Below are 22356 nucleotides of genomic sequence, written 5' to 3'. Positions count from 1 at the left end.
TCACAATAAATATGGCACATGACACTGCTCTTTGACACAAAAACTTCATGCAAACAAATAAATACAAAAAAAAAACCAAAGTGGCCTGTTTAGACCAAAGGGATGCTTCAGTAGTAACAAATGGCATGATACTAAATCCATATAAAACTTGTTCAAGTGTTTTTTGTTTTTTGTTTTTTTTTTTGTACATAAAAACCAAGTCACTAATCATGCAGTAAAATAGATATCCAAGTCTAGCAAGCATACCATGCATCAGTATGTTACTGTTTTGGGATACCCCTTTCTTAGTGGACTGCACACCATTTTGCTTTGATTTGCCATTTGATTGCAATGCTTCAGCAGTCGTTTTTCCTTTCTCCTTAAAATGTAAACAGTGCTGTCAAAAGCAGAATATTGCTGACACTTCACATCCCCGATCTACTTGTAACCATCTACCACAATGCAATGGAAGTCCTGTTTTGCTACTTGATTTTGAATCTTTTGTGAGGCTAGGCTTTTGCCTCAAAAAACAACAAGATTTGCATACCTGATTGTGCCATGAATGCAGAATGTATAAAAATGGCTTTGCTGAAGATCTACAACCCTATGAAACAATCAACCACTTCTATGTCTCACTTTTTGGCACCGGACAACACATTCTCAGCTTCTCTAAAGCTATCTAACCCTCAAACAGGACAGGATATGAAAAAAACCCTGCTCTTCTCGGGATCAAGCTCATTCAGACAACGGAGCATCGGAAAAAAAATCTCCGTGACAACAGTCAGGAGGACACGGTGTACACCCATGTCAAACACCTCACAGGTCCATCAGGGTGCTCTTGGCCAGCTCCTTAGTTCCCTGGAGAATTCTCTTCATATGACCCACTTTCGAGATCCCCAGATCCTGTAAGAATGAGTAAATAGAGGATTATTGAGAATAACACACTGTCGGTTGACTCCAAGTTCTGAAAATACCATTGCAGAAGCGTTTTTTCCGACCTGAACGTGTACATACGCAATTACGCAAAAGTAACAACTGTATGCATAGCTTTTGAACATATCAAGAAATGTAATTTGGAATATGAAATATAGGTTACCGTGGTGGAAGCAAAAAAGTCTTTTCAATCAGGATAACATTAAATATGAAACGATTTAGATGCTTTAATTACTCAAACCCATACTGATAAAAAAAAAGACCTTGAACAAATCTTTCATTTTAAATTCCTGCGCGCACATAATGTAATTTTCATGTAGTCTACATAATGTCAAAACAGAACATGTCTTAGACCTCCCTCTGTACCAGAAACATCATTTGGCTAGCAGTACCTACCTTTCCTTTGTAGAAAAAAAAAGAAATGACTAACTTAACAGGCATTCAAATAATTACGGACTCGGTTATTTCATTTTTTATTGTCGTGCGCTCTTCACACACTGATCTCACTTACAGATGAGCTTTCGGGTACTTTTGTTTTGAAACTTTATCCTGCAGAGCCGTCCAATAAGACAAAATGACAGGGGCAATTGAAATGAGGGGAACATGACAAGGTAAAACCGGCACAGTCCAAGGTATATGGGGGTTGTTTCTCGTCTGTGGAATGTTCTAGACCACCAGTACTGCACCACTACGGTAAGACAACAGTAACAGGTTTATACAGAACTGAATATACAGAACTGGATTATACAGAACTGAATACTGAGTGAATGGGACATCAGCTCCCATACCCTCCATCACAAGTCTCTGTGTTAAACACATACAAAAACTCTGCTATGGGACAACATGGAAACAAAACAGAAGGGTATGATTTGATTCTGAAGTGCTAACTGCAGAAGATGAAGGGAAATTGTGTACATCAAACAAATACAGTGATACACACTGATCACACTGAGTTGATAAATACATGAATTAATTTGTGATTTTCTGAACATTCTGGTGCATTCAAATCTATGAAGTGCACTGTGAGAGATATTAATTCTCTTACTGTTCCATCTAACAAATGCAAACGGATGGTGCTTCTTTCAAAATGAAATAAAACGTGTCACTTTGAGTGATCAGTTTATTTCAGTTCAGGTTTAGAGTGTCATGAAGTCTTGAAGCCACACGATGGTGGCGTCTGATCTGTAGCATTTAGTACACCATGCTTATACCTCATCGCCACCCTTTTGCACTGGTTAAAATATGTCACCCAATCGTGTATTACTATTGTCAACCTCAATGAAATGGTATCTCATACGATCACATCCAGTCATGCACAGCTTTTTATCGTATTCAAGAGAAACACAAAATGAGGCATGCTCACGAATGGTTGAGCAGCTCAAACTGGTGAAACATTCTTTCACACAGATACTGTAGCTGATGCCAAACCACGTCACAACATGCTGATGGTGTAGTCACGCAACTACCCTCATTCAGTGTCAGCGGAGAAAACAGTTCAGCTCTTTAGTCTCCTTCACTGGATCAGTCTTATTAAGTTTTGCTATCACTGATTAGCTCTCATGTCGCTTTGTTCTATGTCAGGGCCACACAAGATTATTAGTGATGTGTAAGTTGTCTCAAGTTTCACACTACACTTGCACAGAGGAAGCCAAGCAGAGCAGTGCAGCACACATTAGCAAACAGAAGACAGATATCAAGAGATTGTAAGAGGGAGTCCAAGAAGAGAGAAAGAGAGAGAGAGAGACAGAAAGAAAGGAAGAAAGAAAGAGGAGGAGGCAGTTTTTTTGGTTGTTTGGAAGGACATATTGAGGCACATAGTGGGGTAATGTGTATACCTTCAGGTCTCTCCTCTCCAGGTGTAGGAGCTCGGAGCCGCGGATGTCGTGACGGATGAAGGTTTCTTTGTACTCCCCCAAGCTGAGCTGCTCCAGCCAGGCGCCCACCTCCTCAGTGCCCCACCTCTGAACTACGTAAGTCAAGAGCAAGAAGCCCCCTTGAGTCTCCAACCCCCACGCAACACGCAGGACACAAGCAAACAGGGTCAGGCCAAAAGGAAATTAACAAATTAAAAAAAAAAAAAAAAAAACAACCACAGAAGGAAGAAATCAAAAGAGAGGAGAGAAGACACAGAAAAGAAGTGGCGGCAGCAGCTGGCAAAGAGAGGGTTAAAAAAGGTTTGGTTTCGGTAAAGGTCTCTGGTCGCCGATGCACCCAGAGTCAGTAAAACATGCAGGTTATCACAGTGGGAACAACCACCCATTCAGAGCAAACACAGGAGAGGAGATAAAAGGGAAACGGGAGGCAAAAGCCTGTGCAACCTGATGGTCTAATAAAGACTCGGGGCCCTTAAGTTGTGGCTTCACAAAATGGAGCTATCTGACTGTTCTCTCCTACTCATCCAGGGAGGAGCCAAAAATCCCACTCAAACCATTACTGAGGAGTTCCTTGCTTTATCTAAGGCCACTTTGCACTCCATAACACAAACACATCCAACTGGTACCCATTGAGAATTGTTCTTGTCCAGTATCTACTAGTTCATGTATCTGCCTGGCATTTTTTTTGGCAATTGAGAGGTAATGCTGACAAGTTGGATTTTGATCAGTTTTTGTCAATGAAAGTTGTCCGCTGTTTCATATCTTCAAGTGACCAGGAAAAAAAAATCATCAGCTTGGATACAAAACAACGTATTTTGCTCGGAGGTTCAAATGTGACTGGTAACGTTTTAATGGTAAACGTGTGTTTTATAGTTTCCTATTCAGACATTGTTGCTGTGTGGTTAGCCTTGGGTTTGTGCCTGCTGCTCATGTGTAGACACATGGACACAGGACAACATCATGAACAGAGGAAGTGCAGGGATGCTCATGGATGGTTGGGTGGGACTGAGGATTGAAGGACATCACAGAACAAATACAACTCTCAGAGGGACTTAGTTACTACACCTCAACGCTACAGCATCATCAAGCAGTCGCAGGTCAGTTTTCTAAATAAGCGACAGAGGGTTTAAATCAATGTCTGAGCTACAGACGGTCGCAACCGTTGACAATTAACTGCTGTGCAGGCCGTTTAAACGCACTTCGCTAGATGCCTTTTGGATATTTTCGTGCATTCCTGATTCCCTTTCGAGCAAATGATCCCGCTAAAGAGAATTTCAAAAACACACCATGCCAACACACTGCACTTCATGAATGCACCACATGGGGGTGGTCTGACGCCGCGGTGGCATCCATGAAAAATCATTGCGCGTTTTCATGTGAACGCATCCAGGAAATTGTGTGTGTGCGTGTGCCCTTGACTGCAGGCGCTTACCTGACTGTGGGCTAGACTTTTTCTGGACTTTCTCCTTCTTGAATTTCGGCACGATGCGGAACATGCCGCTGCGGCTGTTCCTCTTGCCGTACTCCAAAGAATGATCCTGCACACACACACGCGCGCACACACACACACACAAAAACATGCCACTGTGATCTTCAGGAGCAGAAACCTTACCACTTGGCATCTTACAGCAACCTGCATGTTGTATCCAGTTTACAAACACTATCCTTTAATCAAATCTCATAGCATTTAAGACAATCTTCAAACGGAAACCACAAGCAAAACAATGATTTCTATGATACTACATGAGGCACAAAAAAATAACATAATAGGAATTTCTGAGCAACACCTGTTGCAACACAGCATAACAACTGAATGTAACAGTCATGGCATATCTTGTCAGATAACAAATGAATGCCCAGTAAAACTCCACAACCTTTTAACAACATAACTGGGGTTTAGTCTATACTCACCTCCTCGTCATTTGGCTGCAGAATGTGGTAGAGCCAGGGGATCTCAACCAGCTTACCCAACTCCAGCTCCACACTCTGCAGGCCAGCAGAGAGCAGTTCCTCATGAGGAGGGTCCAGTTGCTGCCAAAGTAAGATCACCAAAGATGACAAAATCACTCAACCCAAAGGCAGAATGCATTATCATCCTCAACAACCCCATCATCAAATTAAAATCGTTTTACACCCTGTAAATCTGTGCCAAGAGGCTGTTCACACACTAAATCCTCTGAAAATATGAAGGTTGAGATCTTAAGATCTTCTCACCAGAGACACTCGTCCTACAAGCAGTGACTCAGTCTCATTGTGAAGTGCCTTCACAGTACTGGCCACCTCAATGGCTGTGTTCCTGGTCAGGCTCTGGAAACAGAAGTCAGTTATCCAATCAGTGTTTTGCATTCCGTGTCCTTGAGCAGTTATGTTTCGTGGAAGCAAAGTTACTGAAACTACCTTTCTGAGATAAGATGTATTTAGGAGTCACTGTTCATCGTTTGCCCTACCTCAGGGAATTTGGGGTGTGTTTTGTTGATGGCGTGAGAGGCAGCGTTGACAGCATGGGCAAGCTCTTGCTCTAAAAGCCCATTGGTCTTGGCAGCTTCACAGATCCTGTCAATCAAAGAGGATGGAAGTTTTGATATATTATGATGTTGACCACTTTATCGGTAAATTTCAGTTAACAGCTGTCTGAATGCAGATCCAGTAACAGTAACGCTAACAGTGAAGGGCACTGTTTTGTGACCAAAAAAAACAAAACAAAACACAACAGCTAAATGTGAAATAAACAGTTAACCAGGGTTTATTCTGTGATTGGCTGATATTCAGGACATCACCTAGTGATAAGCTCCTCTGCAGCACGGGCACACATCTGTATGAGTGTGGCCTCCTCTTCGGTTGCCAGGTCGACAGACTGCTGTGGGTATAGATGTGGTCTCAGTGGAGGCTTGTCATACTTCAGTTTATCCTCCCATGACTTCAGTGTGTTCTCAAAAGCCTGTTTAAATACAAGAGCACCAAGTAGTAGCATAAACAGCCAAAAGAGACAACACTAGTGCATTAAGAGCTGGGTGACAGAGGTTTCTATGTCCTTCTCCTTCTTTCTCTAAGCCTTCCTTGCACGCAAACACATGCACGCACACGCACACACACACACACACACACACACAAAGGCTCACCCTGTCTCTGGTCAGCATCTGAGCCCTATTTTTGTGCTGGATCTTGATGACTCCAGGAGGCTGAATCCAAGCCTCTCCGTCTACTTGAATAGGAACTCCTTCATCCCCTAGGATCGTGATTTTCACTGAACGACACTAAGAAACAAGACAGATAATGAAGATAATGAAATTGAGAAATGAAGATATCCAGAATGTCTGTAAATACAGAGAGCCAAGTGCCCAGCAGGGCGGCTGTAGTTACTTATGTATTTCTGTTTGAGGAAGTGTTTGAGCTTCAGTTTATTGATATTTGAAAAATAGCTCACTTGGGCAATGCGGTGATGCTGGAGTTTGATCACTCTTGACACTGCCATTTGCATACTCCCAAACACAGCTACAACTTCTAAAATTTTATCATCAAAGGATGGTGCACAAAATATCTAGAAAAAGTAACAAAAAGGAAAAATAGACTGTTACGAAGGTTAAATTGTACAATCGAAAGTTAAACGTAGAAGTCAGTATATCAGCAATGGCAGAAAAAAACAAACTCATTTCCATAAAAACACCACTAGGGGGCATTTCACATTCGACTCCAAGTAATGGGGCACCTTTGGTCAATGTTACTCTCGTGTGAAGTTATTCTCAAGTGTCAGAACCAAATAATATTTAACTGTTTAATTCTGTTTCCTTTCAAACCATTTTTCAGACCTTCTATCAAGAACTTCGGCGCCTGTATGGTTCAAAAGTGACAGCGTTTTCCCCCCAAAGACTTCAATCACTGTTACCCTAGAGCTGCGTGGACCAACAGACTACAGATACAGTCTAACCACAACGGTTCACATTTTTGGACCAGGTCCATAAAATGTCCCCTCAGAGATCACAAACACCTCTATGGTCCAGGCACAGAACAGCAGGTTATGTAAAGACCCCTCTCACAGAGAACGTGTCCAGAGGTAACACTGCTGAGGGGGGCCAGAGGCGGGGGGGTTCACTGAAAATGTTCCAGTCAACAGCGCTTTCATGCAGCAGCTAGCTACTAAAACAAAGCCTTCGTGAGAAGCTTTGTTCCATGCAAAATAAAAGCCCTGTGTCATGCTGGGTTCACATGAGAACTGTTTAAATGGAAAACCAAGCAGAACAGCGGTCAAAAACTCATTCTAGAAGTCTTCATAAAATAATCAGATTGTCCTGCTTTCATGTTAGTGTTACGCTGCTTAGCGATAGGAATGTCATTTTTCTTGACCAAAAACAAACAAAATAATAGAGCGTAATTCTTCCCCTTAAAAACCTTTGAAATGATACGGTGAGAAAATGGAAACTCAGATAGTTAACTAGGATAAAGTGAACATGAGCGACTTTCATCCAGTCAACTTACGTCATCCTCCTTGGTCCCGCCCCAAAAGTTGGTTCCTCCAGCATAGCTGGGGATGTTCAGCACAGCAATTCCCTGGAGACTGGGAAGTGGGATGTACTGTCCATCACACTGGAAAAAAAAAAGAAAAGAAAGAAAACAATCACACACAACTCTAATAACTCATGACCTGTGTTGTGGAAATGGGCCGCCAACCATTGCGACACCCGGCTAATTAAGAGCACTCCGTGTCCCGCAGTTGTTTACTGTTGTCCCAACAAGTGTGTTAATTAGGAAGTTAAGCCAGTGTTAAAGACAAATCATGTAGTAATGAACTGCCTGATCTTTTGATGGAGTGTTGACTGCTGTGATCCACAGCTGGGGTGATTATGAATAGTGTGGTGCCCTTTAAATTTTCTCTGTTAGCTGACATCTAACAGTATTTAACATGCTGATGTCTTACTTCCAACTGAACCTTCTGCTCAAGGTTCTTGTAGGTTCGCTGTAGAAGCTCCTTGGTACCCAGAACTCCATACCACATCATGTTCTTAGTACGACTCCTGTGGTGCAGAAGGAACCGAAAAACAAGCATGGGTTCCCATGGCTAAGTCTTCATAATAATATTCAACATAAAAAAGCAACACTAATTAGAAGAACAATCTTTAGCTATTGAGGACTAAGGAGTCTTTAAAAACCACAAAGAATAGCACTTGCTGTTCTGTTACAAAGAATAGCAGTTGCTTAGGGACCATAAAATGAGGATACAAACAAATAATAAACAATTTTCAAGTCTGCTGATATAACTGATATCAACGAAAGTTACTATTCAAATAACTTAAGTGACCTGCACTTCTCTGGATGCTCCTCCCGCTTGTTGTTGAATTCCAGTGAAATCTTTGCATCCAAGCCAATCCCGAAGTAGTTATTCATCACACACTTCTCCAAATACCCCTCTCTGTCAAAGAAATAAAAATGTTTATATGTTCACAGCTTATACACCTGGAGGGGAAAAAAACCGACTTAACTTCCTGGAATGTCGTTAAAAAAAAGCCCTTACAAGGAATCTAGGTCAGGGTCAATGAAAGGTGTGGCACCAAATGGGTCAATGTTGGCCAGAAGCATTTTACTGATGATTGAACTTCCCGCTATGGAGGCAGCAAGGCCTGCTCGCAAACCTGGGGACAAACAGAGTGTAAACTGTCAGACACTGTTATAGGTTCAGAAAATACATTCCAGCAGGCGACCAAACAGAAGACAGTTCAGTGTGACTGAGGTTATACCAGGACATATGATGCGTGTGTTGAGGACAGGCAAGTTCTCCTTGCTGGTGGTAAAGGGAGGGATGGAGAAAGACCCACAGGACTGCGTGCTGCGACTCACACGCCTCTCTGGAGGTGAACACGGAGACTTGGCCACTGGAGAAACAAATAAAGGCAATATTTAACATAACATGATACTGCAAGCAATGTGGAACTGCTTTAAAATATGCACTAAGGAAAGGCCTGATGGTTATCTGAGCCAGTCTATAGGTAACATACAATCTGGTTCTCTTGTGTCTGGATGTGGCAATGACTCTGATGCTGTTACAGTCACAACGTGCCATGAAGCGTTGCGGGAACGGTTCTTTTTTTATTATTTATCTAAGTAAACTCGAGAACTTTCTTTTTTACAAGGAAATATTTTTTAAAAAATCTCTAACACATTTCATGTTTCAACAAGAGAAGTTCTTTTTTATTTTAGTGGTAATTCACTCCACGCTAAAACAGGAATGTTGTGCAAAACTCACACACAACAGTTCAACCTTAATTTGATTCTAACTTAAATGTCAAGAAGATTCAAGATTATTTATATTGTGCATTTTTATCAGGCTAATATATTTCATTCCTATTAAGTAAGAAAGTCTCAGCAAGACATATTCTGCGTAATTCTACGGAATGCACAAACAAAGGCTAAATTATCAAAGCACTGAACAGCTGTGAGATACAGGCAAAATGTGGGGCACAGCAGAGACAAAAGGCAGCACACAAAAGTTCTCTTTCATTTTTTTCCCCCTACAAACAGGAAGCAAGCATCCATATAAACAGGAAGTATCACTGTCGATGAAAAAAAAAAAATGACATGCTCTATAGAGACGAAAACATCACAAAGAATCCTTGGGAAAAGCACTCAAATCCACACCCAACCAGGCCACAAACACAGCACTTTACCACTCTTCTAGTGGGGTACAAATTATTGAACTGAGCCCTCCCTCACGAGATAAATTTTCAAAAGAACGAATGAAGTGACAGCATTCCACTGTATGGACAAATGAGATCTTATCATTTGTCCATACAGTCAACAATCTAAGTTGTTCAGTTACACTTGCAGTAAAGCGACACATCAAATCTGGCAAAAAGATCTGCCTGATACTAGGGGACCCAATCAAAACTTAAGTGTGTCATTCAATTTGGAGGGGGGGGGGGTAATTTTATGTATCTGTTCACACAACAGAAATAATAATGCATAAAACAGAAACATTTGGACTCACAGGGCAGAACCTCCAGTTCCTTGGTGTCTTCGTCTTTTTCGCTCTCTTTGTTTTCTTCCTCATCTTTTCTGAATTCGGTGGGGGACTGCAGATCCTGCTCTTCTGTATGGGCATTCTGTTCATCCACCACTGAGAAAGAGAGAGAGAGAGAGAGAGAGAGGGAGACTGAGAGAGCATCCTCATACATCGATCAGTTAGAGGCTAATTTCACATATTTACTGAAAATGTTAAAACTTTGTAGAAATTTCATTTATCCTGTTTCATATTTCTAGCACTCCATCCGAAACAAACACACTCACAAACAGTGCTCGAACAAAACACACACAGGCACACGCACATCAAATAAGAGCTTTCTCTGCAATGTATCTCTGATCCCCTGACATGGCCAAAGACACCTCAGACACTAGCAGATAACCACAACTTTCCCTGTTCTTTTTCACATTGTACAAACATGGAAGCAAGCAAGCGCTTATTAACGCTACATAGGAATGAAAAGTTCAGAGTACAATTTACTCTGTTGCTAATTTATATCCTTTTCTGTGAAAACACTTCACAATGGTACGTTTTATAGATGGAATAGTCTTTATATGTTTTCAGTCCCTCCAGTGACTAAGACTCCCCTTGTTTGAGCTCTCACCTTTCTCTGCCTGCTCGATGATCTGTCTTATGGCTTTCTTTAGGCTGTTAGCACGTAGCATGAGCTGCTCACGGGGTCTGAAGAGCTTATGAGGTGAACCCTTCTCTGTCACATTCTCTTCCAGTTTCTCCTTCAGCTCCGTCAGGGACTCCTCGCTCAGGTCCTCCTCCTCCTCCAGTTCCTCGTCCTCGATCTCCTCCTCGACGATTGGGGGGGTGGTGAGAGCAGGAGGGCTCATGGCTTGTGCCTCGGTGTTGAGCGTTTGCAGGAGTGAGTCCAGCTTCTCGTTCAGAATGGCACACTGTGGACGGAGGAAGACCAGGGCTTGTGCGTTACCATGCGGAGAACCACTCTGTTCTAGACAGCTATTTAATTTAGTTTTAGATTTAATTTATATAATGGTTTGTCTAGAAGACACTGTCAAGAAGCAAACAGATTCCATAATGTGATTCACAGTCTGTACATAGTGTGCACTTTTTTTTTTTTTTTGCATATAACGTGTATTTAGTTTCATTTATTTTTCTTTTTATGCTGCTCCTCTAATTACCTTTCTTTGCCTTTTTTTGTTCTACAAAGCCGACTCAAAGAGATACACACAAGAATTCCCATGTACCTGTACTGCCCTGTACCTGTGCAAGTGGCAATACAATCTCTTGAATCTTGAAACACTCTGTCAGTACATCTGAGGCTACCCAGGTCAGAAAACTGGAAGGGGAAGACCTCCTTCTAGCTGCCTTGTCGAAGTGTTCAATATTTATCTCTGAGTCTATGAACCTGTTTCTGTTTTAATCCAATAATCAAGAAAATAATTTAATGTGGATTCTGACAAATATTTCTCACTTATGTCTAACACTATTGTCTGTAAAGATTCTCAGTAATCCAATAAGAGTTGCATCGAGGGTACCTGGACTTGGTTGTAGATATCTGAAGACGTTTCACCTCTCATCCAAGAGGCTTCTTAAGTCCTGTTCAGTTAAGTTCAGTTCAGAACTGAAGAGGCCTCTTGGATGAGAGGTGAAACATCTTCAAATATCTACAACCAAGTCCAGTTGCCCTCGATCCAACCTCTCTTGGATAGTCTAACACTATTACATAATGTAATGTGCGATTATAGGTGGAGCAAGTTATGAGACAGGAATTGTGTCATAGCTTGATGTCCGATGACACAATGATTGTGTCTGGTTCCCAGAATAGCCGCAGACTTCTGATTCATAGTCTTACTTTTAGGGCCATGGTCTCTGCCTCCTCTGTGTTCTCAGTGCTTTTCTCATAGGATTTTCCCACTTTGGCAACAAAGTCCTTTACTGTTTCACACAGGATCCTAGAGGAGAGAAAGAGATGAGGAAAGAAGAGGCACAAGTTCATATTTTCTCTCAGTATGTATGATGATTATCTGTACTGTCACATTTGGACTCTGTTTGTGTGTGTGTGTGTATCTGTGTTTGTGAGGACTCACTTTGCTGAAGATATGACCACTGAATGCTGATCAGAATTGAGGATCTTTGTGAGATGAGCAGCGACTGAATCCTCATAGGCTGATATCTGAAACTAACAAAGACGCCAATATTCACCACGTATCATCTGCTGCCACACTATGGTAAAAAACTGAATTATAATATGCATATCACCATCTGATGCCAACAACTTAAATAAACCAATAAAAGTGCCCTTATCACTAGATACATGTCACTCGCTAAAATTACAAATACTACAGTCTGACATCGTACAACACTGGCCTAATGCCATCCAATCATAAAAGCAGGTTTATGGTGTGTGATGACACTGGGTGTGGTGTTAATATTTTGGTGCAGGTACCTGGCAGTCCTCTGGCTCCTCAGGTGTGGCAGGGCAGCTGGGTTTGGGAGGTATCTTAATCTCATACGTCATAATACTCCACCTGTGGAAAAGCACAGGACCAGCTGTGCAGTCAGTCAATGCCTATTCTCATCATTCGCATGACAAAACAACCAGACCCCGTCACTCACTTATTCTTCTCACTCAACTGGGTTTAGCAAAAAAGCAGTTTTCACACATTTCAAATTAAAACAGTCTGTTGACTTAAATAAAAAAATCTGAACGAAATATTTCGTAGTACGTAGAACACTTGAAATGCAAAGCAACTGTACTACTAGGACTAAATTCTATATAAGCCTCTGAGATATATGGTCATACCCGCATTACATGCGTGACATAAACGTTTACGCATGACCGCCTACAGTTTAAAGTTCGTAACTGATTGTGTGCTGCGGCTGCTTTGCTGAGGGCATTGCAGAAGCTTTGTGCGGTCTGTTAATCCACAGCATTACCAACAGTTGCAACATCATGTCGTTATTAATATGAAACTGCTGCTCCGCTCTAATGAGGTTTCTGCAGAATTGAAATCAGTTAAGAGTCATGGCCTGATTCAAACAGTTTCACTTCTCAATTCTGCCCATTAGTCAAACAGCAGCCTCCGAAATCTGAAATCACAAAGTGATGTCCACCACTGTCAAACATGCGCTGATTCAGGTCCTGTCACATTCCGCAATGAACACAATACCTGTCTAGCATCTTGGTGCTTGCTCGCTCCAGTTTCTCCAGAATTTGCGGGAGCTGTGTATCATCATCGCACGAAGGCCCCCAGCCGAGTACCCGCGCCAGGTCGTTCCCGGTGCCCAAGGGCAGGACGCCCAGCTGGCACTGCAGAGACAAGAACAGACTGTTACAATGCTGGCTACCGTGACACGCGTGTAGATACATGCCAATCTTCCTCAGGCACAAATATAATGCACCCGGTTTAGAATAGGCTTTGTTCAGTTAGGTTTAACAGTACCTGTTTGTGAAGATTAAGTTTGTCGATCTCAGACAACACCCAACCAACACTGCCATCCCCACCGCAAACGAGGATCCGGAAGTTATCAAATTTCTGGAATAAACGTAGACTGCAAACAGAGAAAAACCACAGGGAACTCAGACCATGCGGTGCACGATGGAACTATAACTAGACTGTCTAAAAACGTCTAGGAAAATGTTACAGGACTGATCGGCACACATTGAAGGATTGCATTAACAGTCTATTCCGACTTTAAACAAACAGTTTCACCGTTACCAGGACAACAGTACACTTTTCAATGAAAATTAGCTCAAAGTGAAGTTGCTCAGTGGTTGTGTAAGTTCTAAGGTGAAATTGAGCATACCCTAAATGGGGACCGCCATTGACCAGATCAAAGACCTGAGCAGGGTTGAGTAACTGTTTGAAACGTCGGAGGAACTTCACTCCCTGGTTATCACCACTCTTGGAGTTGACAAACACCAGAAGAGGACTAGCGCAGGAGGGGGGACAGGTAGCTTTCCAGAAGCCTGACATTTAAGAAGGCATATTTCATTGTCATCAGTAACTCAACCAATAGAGAACAACAAGTATTCCTGCAGGGCATGGGGTAGATATGTTTACTCTCCAACGAATATTATTGTTAAACAGGATGGAAAATTTACAACAGTTGGGTTGGTTTTCAAAAGCCAAAAAAAAAAAAGATGGCTAAAATAAAAAGAGAACACTATCAAGATTACAAAGTTAGCTTCAGTGCTGCTAATGTATCCACATCAAGTACGTACTGCAGGAGCATTCTAATATGACATTGAAACCAATATGAAAAATGACTAAGCGCATGAGCAAATACATCATCCAAATTTTGTCGGCGAGCACAAAACAAAACAAAACAAAGCAAAACAAAACAAAACAAAACAAAGGAAACAAGGCAACTCTGCACTTAATACACAGTCAATAATCCATAAGTAATTGAAAGTGCTTTGGACCGATCCTTACAGTGGAAAACAAACAAAAGACTGCTGTCCTGTTATTGCTCAACTAGAAAATAATGTCATCCATAATTTGCGGTACATGAATAAATCATTAACAGTGCAGCCTAAAAAAAAAAAAAAGAGAGAAAAGAAAAAAACTAAAACCAGATTCTCCCGTGTTCCCTTCCTTCATTAACAGTGAGCAGAGAGGGGAGTGCTTCAGTACTTCAGAGCCTGTAGAGTATGGCCAATCACGTGCGTGTGGCATGTGGCATAAACACACGGCAAGTGACTGCAGGCAACAACCCCATGTGTTTATATGATTAATCATATGCCTGATTTCCATGCATCTCTCTCTCTCTCTCTCTCTCTCTTTGCTCATCTATATGTAAATGTGTGTGAAGTAGAGTATGTGTGCCCTCAATGTGTCTGCATCTTTCTTTATTTTGTAGCTCAATATGTATGTGTCCTTTTGTCTCCACACATATTGTATATGTGGATGGTTGTGTTAGTGTGTGTGTGTGTATATATGTGGGTGTGCAATTGCGTGTATGGTTCTCTCCCTTTGCACGCACAGCTCCAGCTATCATTGCCTGTGCTTCCTTGTGTGTATTTGAATCTCCCTGCGTTAAATGTCTCGATGCGAATGCGCGTTTCGGGCGGGGGGGGGGGGGGGGGCAAAGCTTGCAACGTGGGTGGAGGTCTGTCAGCAGCACCATGGGGTTTTGCAGTCTCTGCTTGTTCTCTCTCTCTCTCTCTCTCTCTCTCTCTCTCTCTCTCTCTGTGTCTCTCTCTCTCAGTCCCAGCAATCAAGGAGGCAAGCAGAGGCAGGCTGAGTCACGAAGCTTCTGCACGTGCCAAGGGCAGCCAACAGCCAATTAAGATGCAGCTCTCCTCCGGAGCTAGTAGAGGCAGGGAAATCCTGGCACGTGAAATATACAGAAGCAGCTAAAGGAATCTCCTGCTTTCCCCTCTTTGTCTTTCTCTCCTCTCCTTTCTTTTCTCTCATCCACCATCTTATTCACATCACAATCTCCCAATCAGCCAATTCAGCATCAGTCCCCGTTTTGTTCTATTTTAAACAGCCTATTACTGGGACCAAAAAGCAATCCAATAAGATAAAGTCACTGGTCCAAAACTTCAGAGTTATTGATTTCCATTGCCTTTCTGTCTGTCTCCAACTAATCTTTAGTTCCTAGACATGCTCCTCCAATTAAAGCAAAGAGGGCCCAGCAGAAACTCTCATGGGCTTTGCGATGGAATCAATAGTGGATGGCCTCAACGCCCTCCCTGGTCTGTTCACACACCAACGGTGAGGTGGAAAAAAAAAACAACAACAAAAAAAAACATTCCACTTCACCATATGCCTGCCTATTAATACGCTTTCACTAGGTGTAAAGTTGTTCCAAATTACACTTTTATACAGGCGTCAATAAAGAGCTGACCACAATTTCCTGGAAAATGCACCTTCAGCAACATGTGTCCTAAAACTGAATGCTTAAGCAAACAGGCAAGGTATGAATCTTCAATACCCATGGTTCATACTGCAGCAGAGTAAAGGGTGGGGAGTGGGGGGGGTTATGGCACTGTTTGCTCTCTTCGCAGATTTTCCAGGCACATGGTCTAGCGGGGGCTGTTGTGTTTACATGCCCTAAGGATGAATCTGTTTGGAGGGAGAGAGACTTTCCTAGCAATGTTCACCTCTCCGTCGGTTTGCTCCGACAGGGGGACAAAAAAAATAAAAGCTGTGCATCTTTATCTTTTTTTTTTTTGTGGCTATCTCAAAGAAAGAAAAAAAAAAGAAAAACATATCCTCTGCCCCCTTCAAGTGAACGTGGAAAAGCTTAAAGGTTTGAAAGGAGAGCAATTACTCTTTCATCAATGAATGGATGACCAAACTAAATGAGCTATACCTCTCCATCTCGTGCTTACAATTCAGTCTCACTGGACTCATTTCAGTTTTTACAGCCACTCAGAGAGAGTGGAGGTGGAGGAGCTGATCGAGACCGCAGTGCTGTTCACGTGTACTGTACCACTGTCGCCCTCTTCAATTTATGTTTATTACAAGGACTCCTCATTTGTTCATCCACTGAATTGTTTTATTCTCTTGCTAGGTGATCAAAGAACAATGATAAAACAAAGACCAATAATTTCATTCATACCACACCCACTACACAAGACCATGTAATATAAAATCTCAAACTGACCCTGTGTGGACCATATGAGATAATACCTAAGCATATTTGTTGGAAAAAATAATATGGGAAAAATCTGTTTGGGATGTCTGTTTGGGATCACGCTCAAAACTACGGCACCGTTCCACCTCTAGTAAGCAGCTCTACAGGTCAGCAGTGATTTGGAGACCTACCATCTGAGTCGATGCTGTTGAGGGCGGTTGGTGGCATGATGGACACTTTGCACTGGCCCAGTGGACACTTGCGTGGGTACAGATCCATGCAGGCTGTGTGCACCTGTACAGAGACAAGATGCAAGCATTACAAATCTGGAAGTCACAAAGAATCTTCATCAGGAAGTCACACCTTTAGCTTCTACAATCTTACACGTCAGCTTATCTCTGTGGCGTTCAATTGTTAGAGGGCAGCCTAATTGTCAGGAGGCTTGAAATGACATTATGCTAGACAGTGTATTTGTGCAGTCAAAGGGAATTCTGGGTGATGTAGTCCTTACCATGGCCTTACACCATAAGCACCGCCAGTCCTGCAGACGTAACACACTGCCACACGTTTTATCACACACTGCACACTTGGCACTGACTGGCAAATTGCCCTCCAACCACTGGTGTGGCATTGCAATCTATGAAAAAAAAAGGATATGAGTTTAAAAAAGGGTTAAAGAAACATGAGCAGTCTGCTGCCCCCCCCCCCCAACTCTTCCCTCACTCTCTCTTCTCTCTGCTCTACCACATTCTCTCTCGAGTACCTCACTCATTCTCTCTGCTATAATGATGTTGTCAATGGACAGGCTGACCTCACAGCTTAGTGAGAAAGCTATACAAAGACAGTAGGGTTACACTTGTAAACACTGAGAGATGCTTCTTACCCCATCTTCATCTTCAATAATATCCTTCCCAATGGAGGCTAGAGTAGTCCATTTGCAATTATTTGTGGCTCTGACAGCACACCTTTTGTGGGCTTTAAATTTGCACACTGTAAAAGAGAACGGAAAGAGGAACAGAACACCCATTAGTTCAGCTAACAATCAACTGTACATATATTTAGTAGCAAATTAATTTAACAGCACACTGTATAAAAAGGTCCTTTCTTTGTCAAACTAAGTTGGGTAATATACATTTAAAAATAGGGAATTCAGAGTTCCTGTGCCTAAAATGTGAAGTTCAGACACAAGGTTGAGCAATAAACACAAATACACACACACACACAAACACACACATAAAACGGTGTCTCACCGCCAACACCAGTGGTGAGGGCTTAGAGTCAATAAGCTAATGGCTGGCAGTTCTCTGTTGATTTCCTCCAGTAAATTACATTGCAGCTTCAATCAGATTAAGGATGTTCATCTGGCTGGGTCCAGATTGAGAATTAAGTAGCTGATTCATCGGCTGCCCACCTCTGCAGCTATGGGAGCTGCTTCAGAACATCATCCGAGCCATTTCCACTGCCATGTCTACTCCCACACTGACAACGTACTGTACACTCTGCCAGTTCTCAACACGCACCCCTAATCAATGCAGCCCTCTCAACAGCTTCTCATTCTAACCAATGCAGACCTGCAGGGGGCTAACCTACATCCACCATTCACTGAACTGCTGATCCAGAATCAGTGCTGATGCTAAGGTCACCACAGCTGTGCGGTTGAAGATAATGTCTAGGACACTATCCAAGATCAGATTTAGTGATGAAGTGTCAGGTGGGTCTGTTTGATAGTGTGACGGTTCAGAAAAGGCAAAGGCTAAAATCCAGTTACATCCTCCTGCTCTCGCTGTCTAAGTCCATTATTTTGCCTCTCTACCACATGCTGCTGGAGGCCGCTAATGTCCTCGCAGATTAGACAAGCTTTGTTGTGACACTGGTAATAACACCAAAGCTGAAATGAATCCTCGCTTGCCAAGGCCAGGGCTGCTCAGCCCGGCCAGAATCCAGAGGTCCAATCTGACGAAAGAGTCTCCCTTTCATCCCTCAGGGCTATCAAAGTATCCTTCGGTAAGAGCAATGTACCAGACTGAAAAATGAGGCATTTTATCGCAGCCGCATTAGTTGTAAAATCAAAAACTAATGGAGACACGCAGCTCCAGATCCTTGACCGCAGCACACTTTAAAAGGCACTCTTACAAAAGCACATCACTAATTGGCCAACTCTTCATCCCATTCGGGCATGAAACCGGGGGCCGATCAACCAAATGAGCGAGTCACGTGACTTTAAGACAAACCCGCCAATCAGTCAAGCTAATATCATTTTCAGTGCTCTTTGCAAACCATTTACAGGCAATTTGGAAACATCCAGTACAAGAAACATTGTTTACGATGCCCCACTAATGGACAGGATGCCCATTGTCAAATTAGAGAGTGAGAAATATTGAGTTTGTCTCTTTTGTTGGAGCCTATACTGCACATCAGTCCCTATTGATTGGCTGGTCCAGGAAATCGAAGTGAAATATAAGCAGCAATGATCATTCTGAACTCCAAGCTTCTGCTCTTTCTCTGAGCACTGTATACTTTGGCCATTCTTAGACAGCGTCAAAGACAGGCCACGGCTGACAAACACCATGAAACAGACCCACCGTCTTATAAACAACACCGGAGTTTCTTTCCATCATGTATTTACTACTGTGTATCTTGCATGTTTAAAACTACCATGTTTTATGTGTGTTTTCTAGTTTACCAGAAATACACGATGAAACACGATGAAATCAAGAGACCCCGATATGAAAACGTGACAACATGGAAATTGCCAACAGAGTAAAAACAGACTGAACTGAACGATTATAGGAATACAGTCATTTCACCATCATTGCAACGTCACTAATATTGTAGCGCAGAAAACAAAAAAAGAACTTTGTCCAAGACAGAGTAAATTATTACTGAAACATATAAAATTATTTCTAAATCTTAAAAAATGTTTGGAACAAATTCAGACCTAACGGTTGTTCACAATATATTAACAACAACAGACTATGTAGAACATGAGGCATACTGCATTTCCATGTGAAAAAAATCAACCCCTCAACTGCAAGAGATTTTAATGAGAGGTTTTGTCAGAAGAAATGAGATCATCTATCTGCAGTAAAGGACAATTAATACTCAGGAGAAGAGAGTCTCTTTGCTGCTGGAGAGCAGAAGGCGCGTGGACAGCCACGCCGTGCTAGAGTGGTCCTTAATTATTTTGTGCTGCAAACCACTGTGACAGTGCAACAGGGAGCAAAAAGGAGATCCAGACAAAGGTCTACTCCTTTTTTTTTTATTCATGGCACATGAATATCAGCCTAATTAGAGCTGAATTCTGCTTGCTTAGCCAGATGGTTCTAGGTTTTTATGTATGTATTTATTTATTTATTTTAGTGTATTATTATAAGAAAAGGCCATTTTTTCTTGTTTAAAAGATAATATGTTAAATGAAATTAACCACATATTGACTAAAATATCTGAAAGAACAAAGGCTGAGAGCAAATGTCTCGATGTAAACTCTATCAGTCAATCGATTTTCTAGACGCTCTCCAAACGTGATAATGACTTCTTCATTGTAACAACGTCAGACTCAGTCCTGTTGCTTACTGGTCTTAGCAAGAGACTGTGAACCATGCTATTTTTACTTCCTGGTGCTGAAAGCCAATGGCAGTCAGCAGTGTTTAATGAGCACCATCTGCATATCTCTGTAACTAATTAGCACTATCTTTCCACATGATTTCAGCCCATTAGCATGCATAATCCATGATGCTAAAGATGTTATTTTTAGGGTGAGTGCTTTAACCTGTCATCATGGTCCTTGAGGTGCTCACACTGTGCACCAAGAGAAGCGGCGAAGACACAACGTCCACACACACACGCGCGCGCGCGCACACTCCAACAACAACGCACTGCATTGCCGCATCACTTGAGCTCCACAGCTCCTGTAGGCATGAACGCGTTAATTTCATCACTGTTAACAACAATGACCTGCCTTTCCAGCCCATGAAGCAGTGTGGTGTAGGCTCGCTGTTGATTCCATATCTTGGCCCTGTCTATCTACAGTCATCTCTCAGACCACGCTTTGCACAGGGCTCAGGTGCAGCACTGCAACTGATCCGCCTACTAGTCTGTCAGCCACACGCTAATGAAAAACACAGCACCTCACCGGTGACAGAGGGCAACGCAGTTCACGGGGCAACAGTAATTCACACCATCCATAATTAAACAGGGATTATCATGCATACAGAAGGGAGATTGAGATGGGGATTGGCAGAGATGGGGTGGGCACTTACCTTCACAGGAGAGGCCATGAGAGGTGACCCCAGAGAGACTGTCCCTGCAGACGTTGCAGAAGGTGGGGCGAGCATGGGAGCAGGCATACCAGTTGTGCATCCCTGAGAAATGTTCCACATTAAACTGTGCCGTCTATAGCGAAGGAGAAGTTAAAACAAACAAACAAACAAAAAATTGGCAGCGTCGGGGTAAGACTTTTTGGAGTCTTTTTGAAAAACAAAAATTCCAAAAAAAAAAAATAAATTATATATATATATATATATATACATATATATATATTTCAAACAGAGGCTAGCTTTTTAATTCGATTTTCAGTTTAGACACAACAGAATTCCACACACCACTGCATGCAACATGAATACAGTTATGGATACAGTTGCTCCGTGAGTGGAACACCACTCCCGCCTACCACACCACAGATCTCCCACGGCTAGGCTTAGAGCAGATTACACATGCTCTTTTATGCAGAGGGAAAACTCAGCTTCAATTGTACTCTCATAGTTGCGCTGTCACTCAACGGTACAAGTGTCTGCTACGGATACCCCATGCAACAGGGGTGCAATTCCAGAGATGTGGTTTTAAACGTACTTCAAATATCAAAATAATAATAAAAAAAATAAAAAAAATTGATGACTGCTCCACATTTGTGAGATTTGAGAAGGATGGTTTGCTGCTCTCAGAAAGTCAGGGTGTGGTATTGCAGAGGATGGGAGCTGCAAGTCTTATGTAATGTTTAATTTGTTTTGTTTCTCGCGAGCCAATTAAGGCATATGTGCAGTCCAACACACACACACACACACACACACACGCACGCACGGACAAAAATAGTGTTAACGAAGACAACCATAAATCACAATCAAAGCTTGTTACACACTTTAAACACTTCGTTAAAAGATTTTAGAATAAGATCCTCAAAATCAACTTTAATTTAAATGCATCGATGCATCGGGTTTTATGCGCCAGCAATTTCCGAATGTCTGTGTATAACATGACTTTGGACCCCATTATGCAACCAAATCCATCCTCCAAAAAAATATACAATATTACTCGTAGGATTCTTTTTAATAATATGAATGAGTTTCCTGTTTTTCTCATTGATTACTCCTCTTGGAGCATTTTTAAGAGGAAAAATTCTCAGAAATCATTAATAACAGATAAGCAACTTTATAAGATCTGTAAAATCTGAATGGCTAAGAGGCAGGACAAAGATGAACAGAAACAGATGAAGAGTGGTGACTCTGTATGTGACATGGTTTAACTTGCAATTATAATTCTAAATTAAAAAAAACAAAAAAAAGACAAACTAAGACGACAAGTGTAACACAAAATCCAAATGAAGAAACTCTTAGACGGTGGTCAGCGCAGCCGCAGACAGGGCTATTTGACATACTGCACATCTAAGTTCAACATCATCACTGCGTCCGATTAAGACCCAGTTTCAAACAGATAATAGATGTGTTGGTTTTAAGACGTACGGTAAAAAAGGAAACCCAAGGGTGTCTTACCTCGTAATGCTCTCTAGACTGGACCGACTTCAAAGAGCTGATCCAGTCCTCCATCTCTTTTCTGTTTTCAGCACAAAGGATGAGCCTTCGGAATGGGGTAATTACCTGCAGAAAGAGAGAGATCCAGTAAGTCCCTCTGCTTGCCTGTCTGCCTACTTGCCTCTCTGGCTGCCAGTTCTGCGTGCCTTTGAGTGCGGCTGGGGATGACTCCCCCCTTCTTTAAGAAGAGTCAGGA

The 22356-nt window shown here is 42.1% G+C and overlaps 1 protein-coding gene across 1 annotated transcript; it reads right to left on the bottom strand.

The window, feature by feature from the left end:
• Positions 1-711: 711 nt before the first annotated feature.
• Positions 712-20735, bottom strand: dgkh (diacylglycerol kinase, eta). Its single transcript, XM_030787582.1, has 23 exons — positions 20616-20735; positions 16548-16650; positions 13576-13738; positions 13212-13320; positions 12939-13078; positions 12215-12296; positions 11856-11941; positions 11621-11720; positions 10400-10700; positions 9763-9891; positions 8516-8650; positions 8293-8410; positions 8080-8190; positions 7699-7795; positions 7260-7367; positions 6211-6324; positions 5906-6040; positions 5564-5724; positions 5234-5339; positions 5001-5093; positions 4698-4817; positions 4219-4324; positions 712-882 (listed from the first exon to the last, which is right to left on the bottom strand). Exons 1-23 carry the CDS (start codon positions 20733-20735, stop codon positions 830-832), a joined length of 2790 nt encoding a protein of 929 aa, XP_030643442.1. The 3' UTR covers positions 712-829.
• Positions 20736-22356: the final 1621 nt, after the last annotated feature.

Source organism: Chanos chanos, chromosome 10 (assembly GCF_902362185.1).
Source record: "Chanos chanos chromosome 10, fChaCha1.1, whole genome shotgun sequence".
NCBI classification, from domain to species: Eukaryota; Metazoa; Chordata; class Actinopteri; order Gonorynchiformes; family Chanidae; genus Chanos; species Chanos chanos.
The sequence above is the reverse complement of the archived record's forward strand: the minus strand, read 5'-3'. Positions and strand labels throughout refer to the sequence as shown.

What these genes read in the sequence shown, in the direction of transcription:
- dgkh (XM_030787582.1), bottom strand. Translation starts at nt 20,735, where the DNA reads ATGTGGAACATTTCTCAGGGATGCACAACTGGTATGCCTGCTCCCATG. An exon ending in CAGAGACCATGGCCCTAAAA is followed by an intron (nt 10,701 to 11,620) that starts GTAAGACTATGA and finishes CTCCGTCCACAG; the next exon opens with TGTGCCATTCTGAACGAGAA. An exon ending in CACACCCCAAATTCCCTGAG is followed by an intron (nt 5,094 to 5,233) that starts GTAGGGCAAACG and finishes TTCTGTTTCCAG; the next exon opens with AGCCTGACCAGGAACACAGC.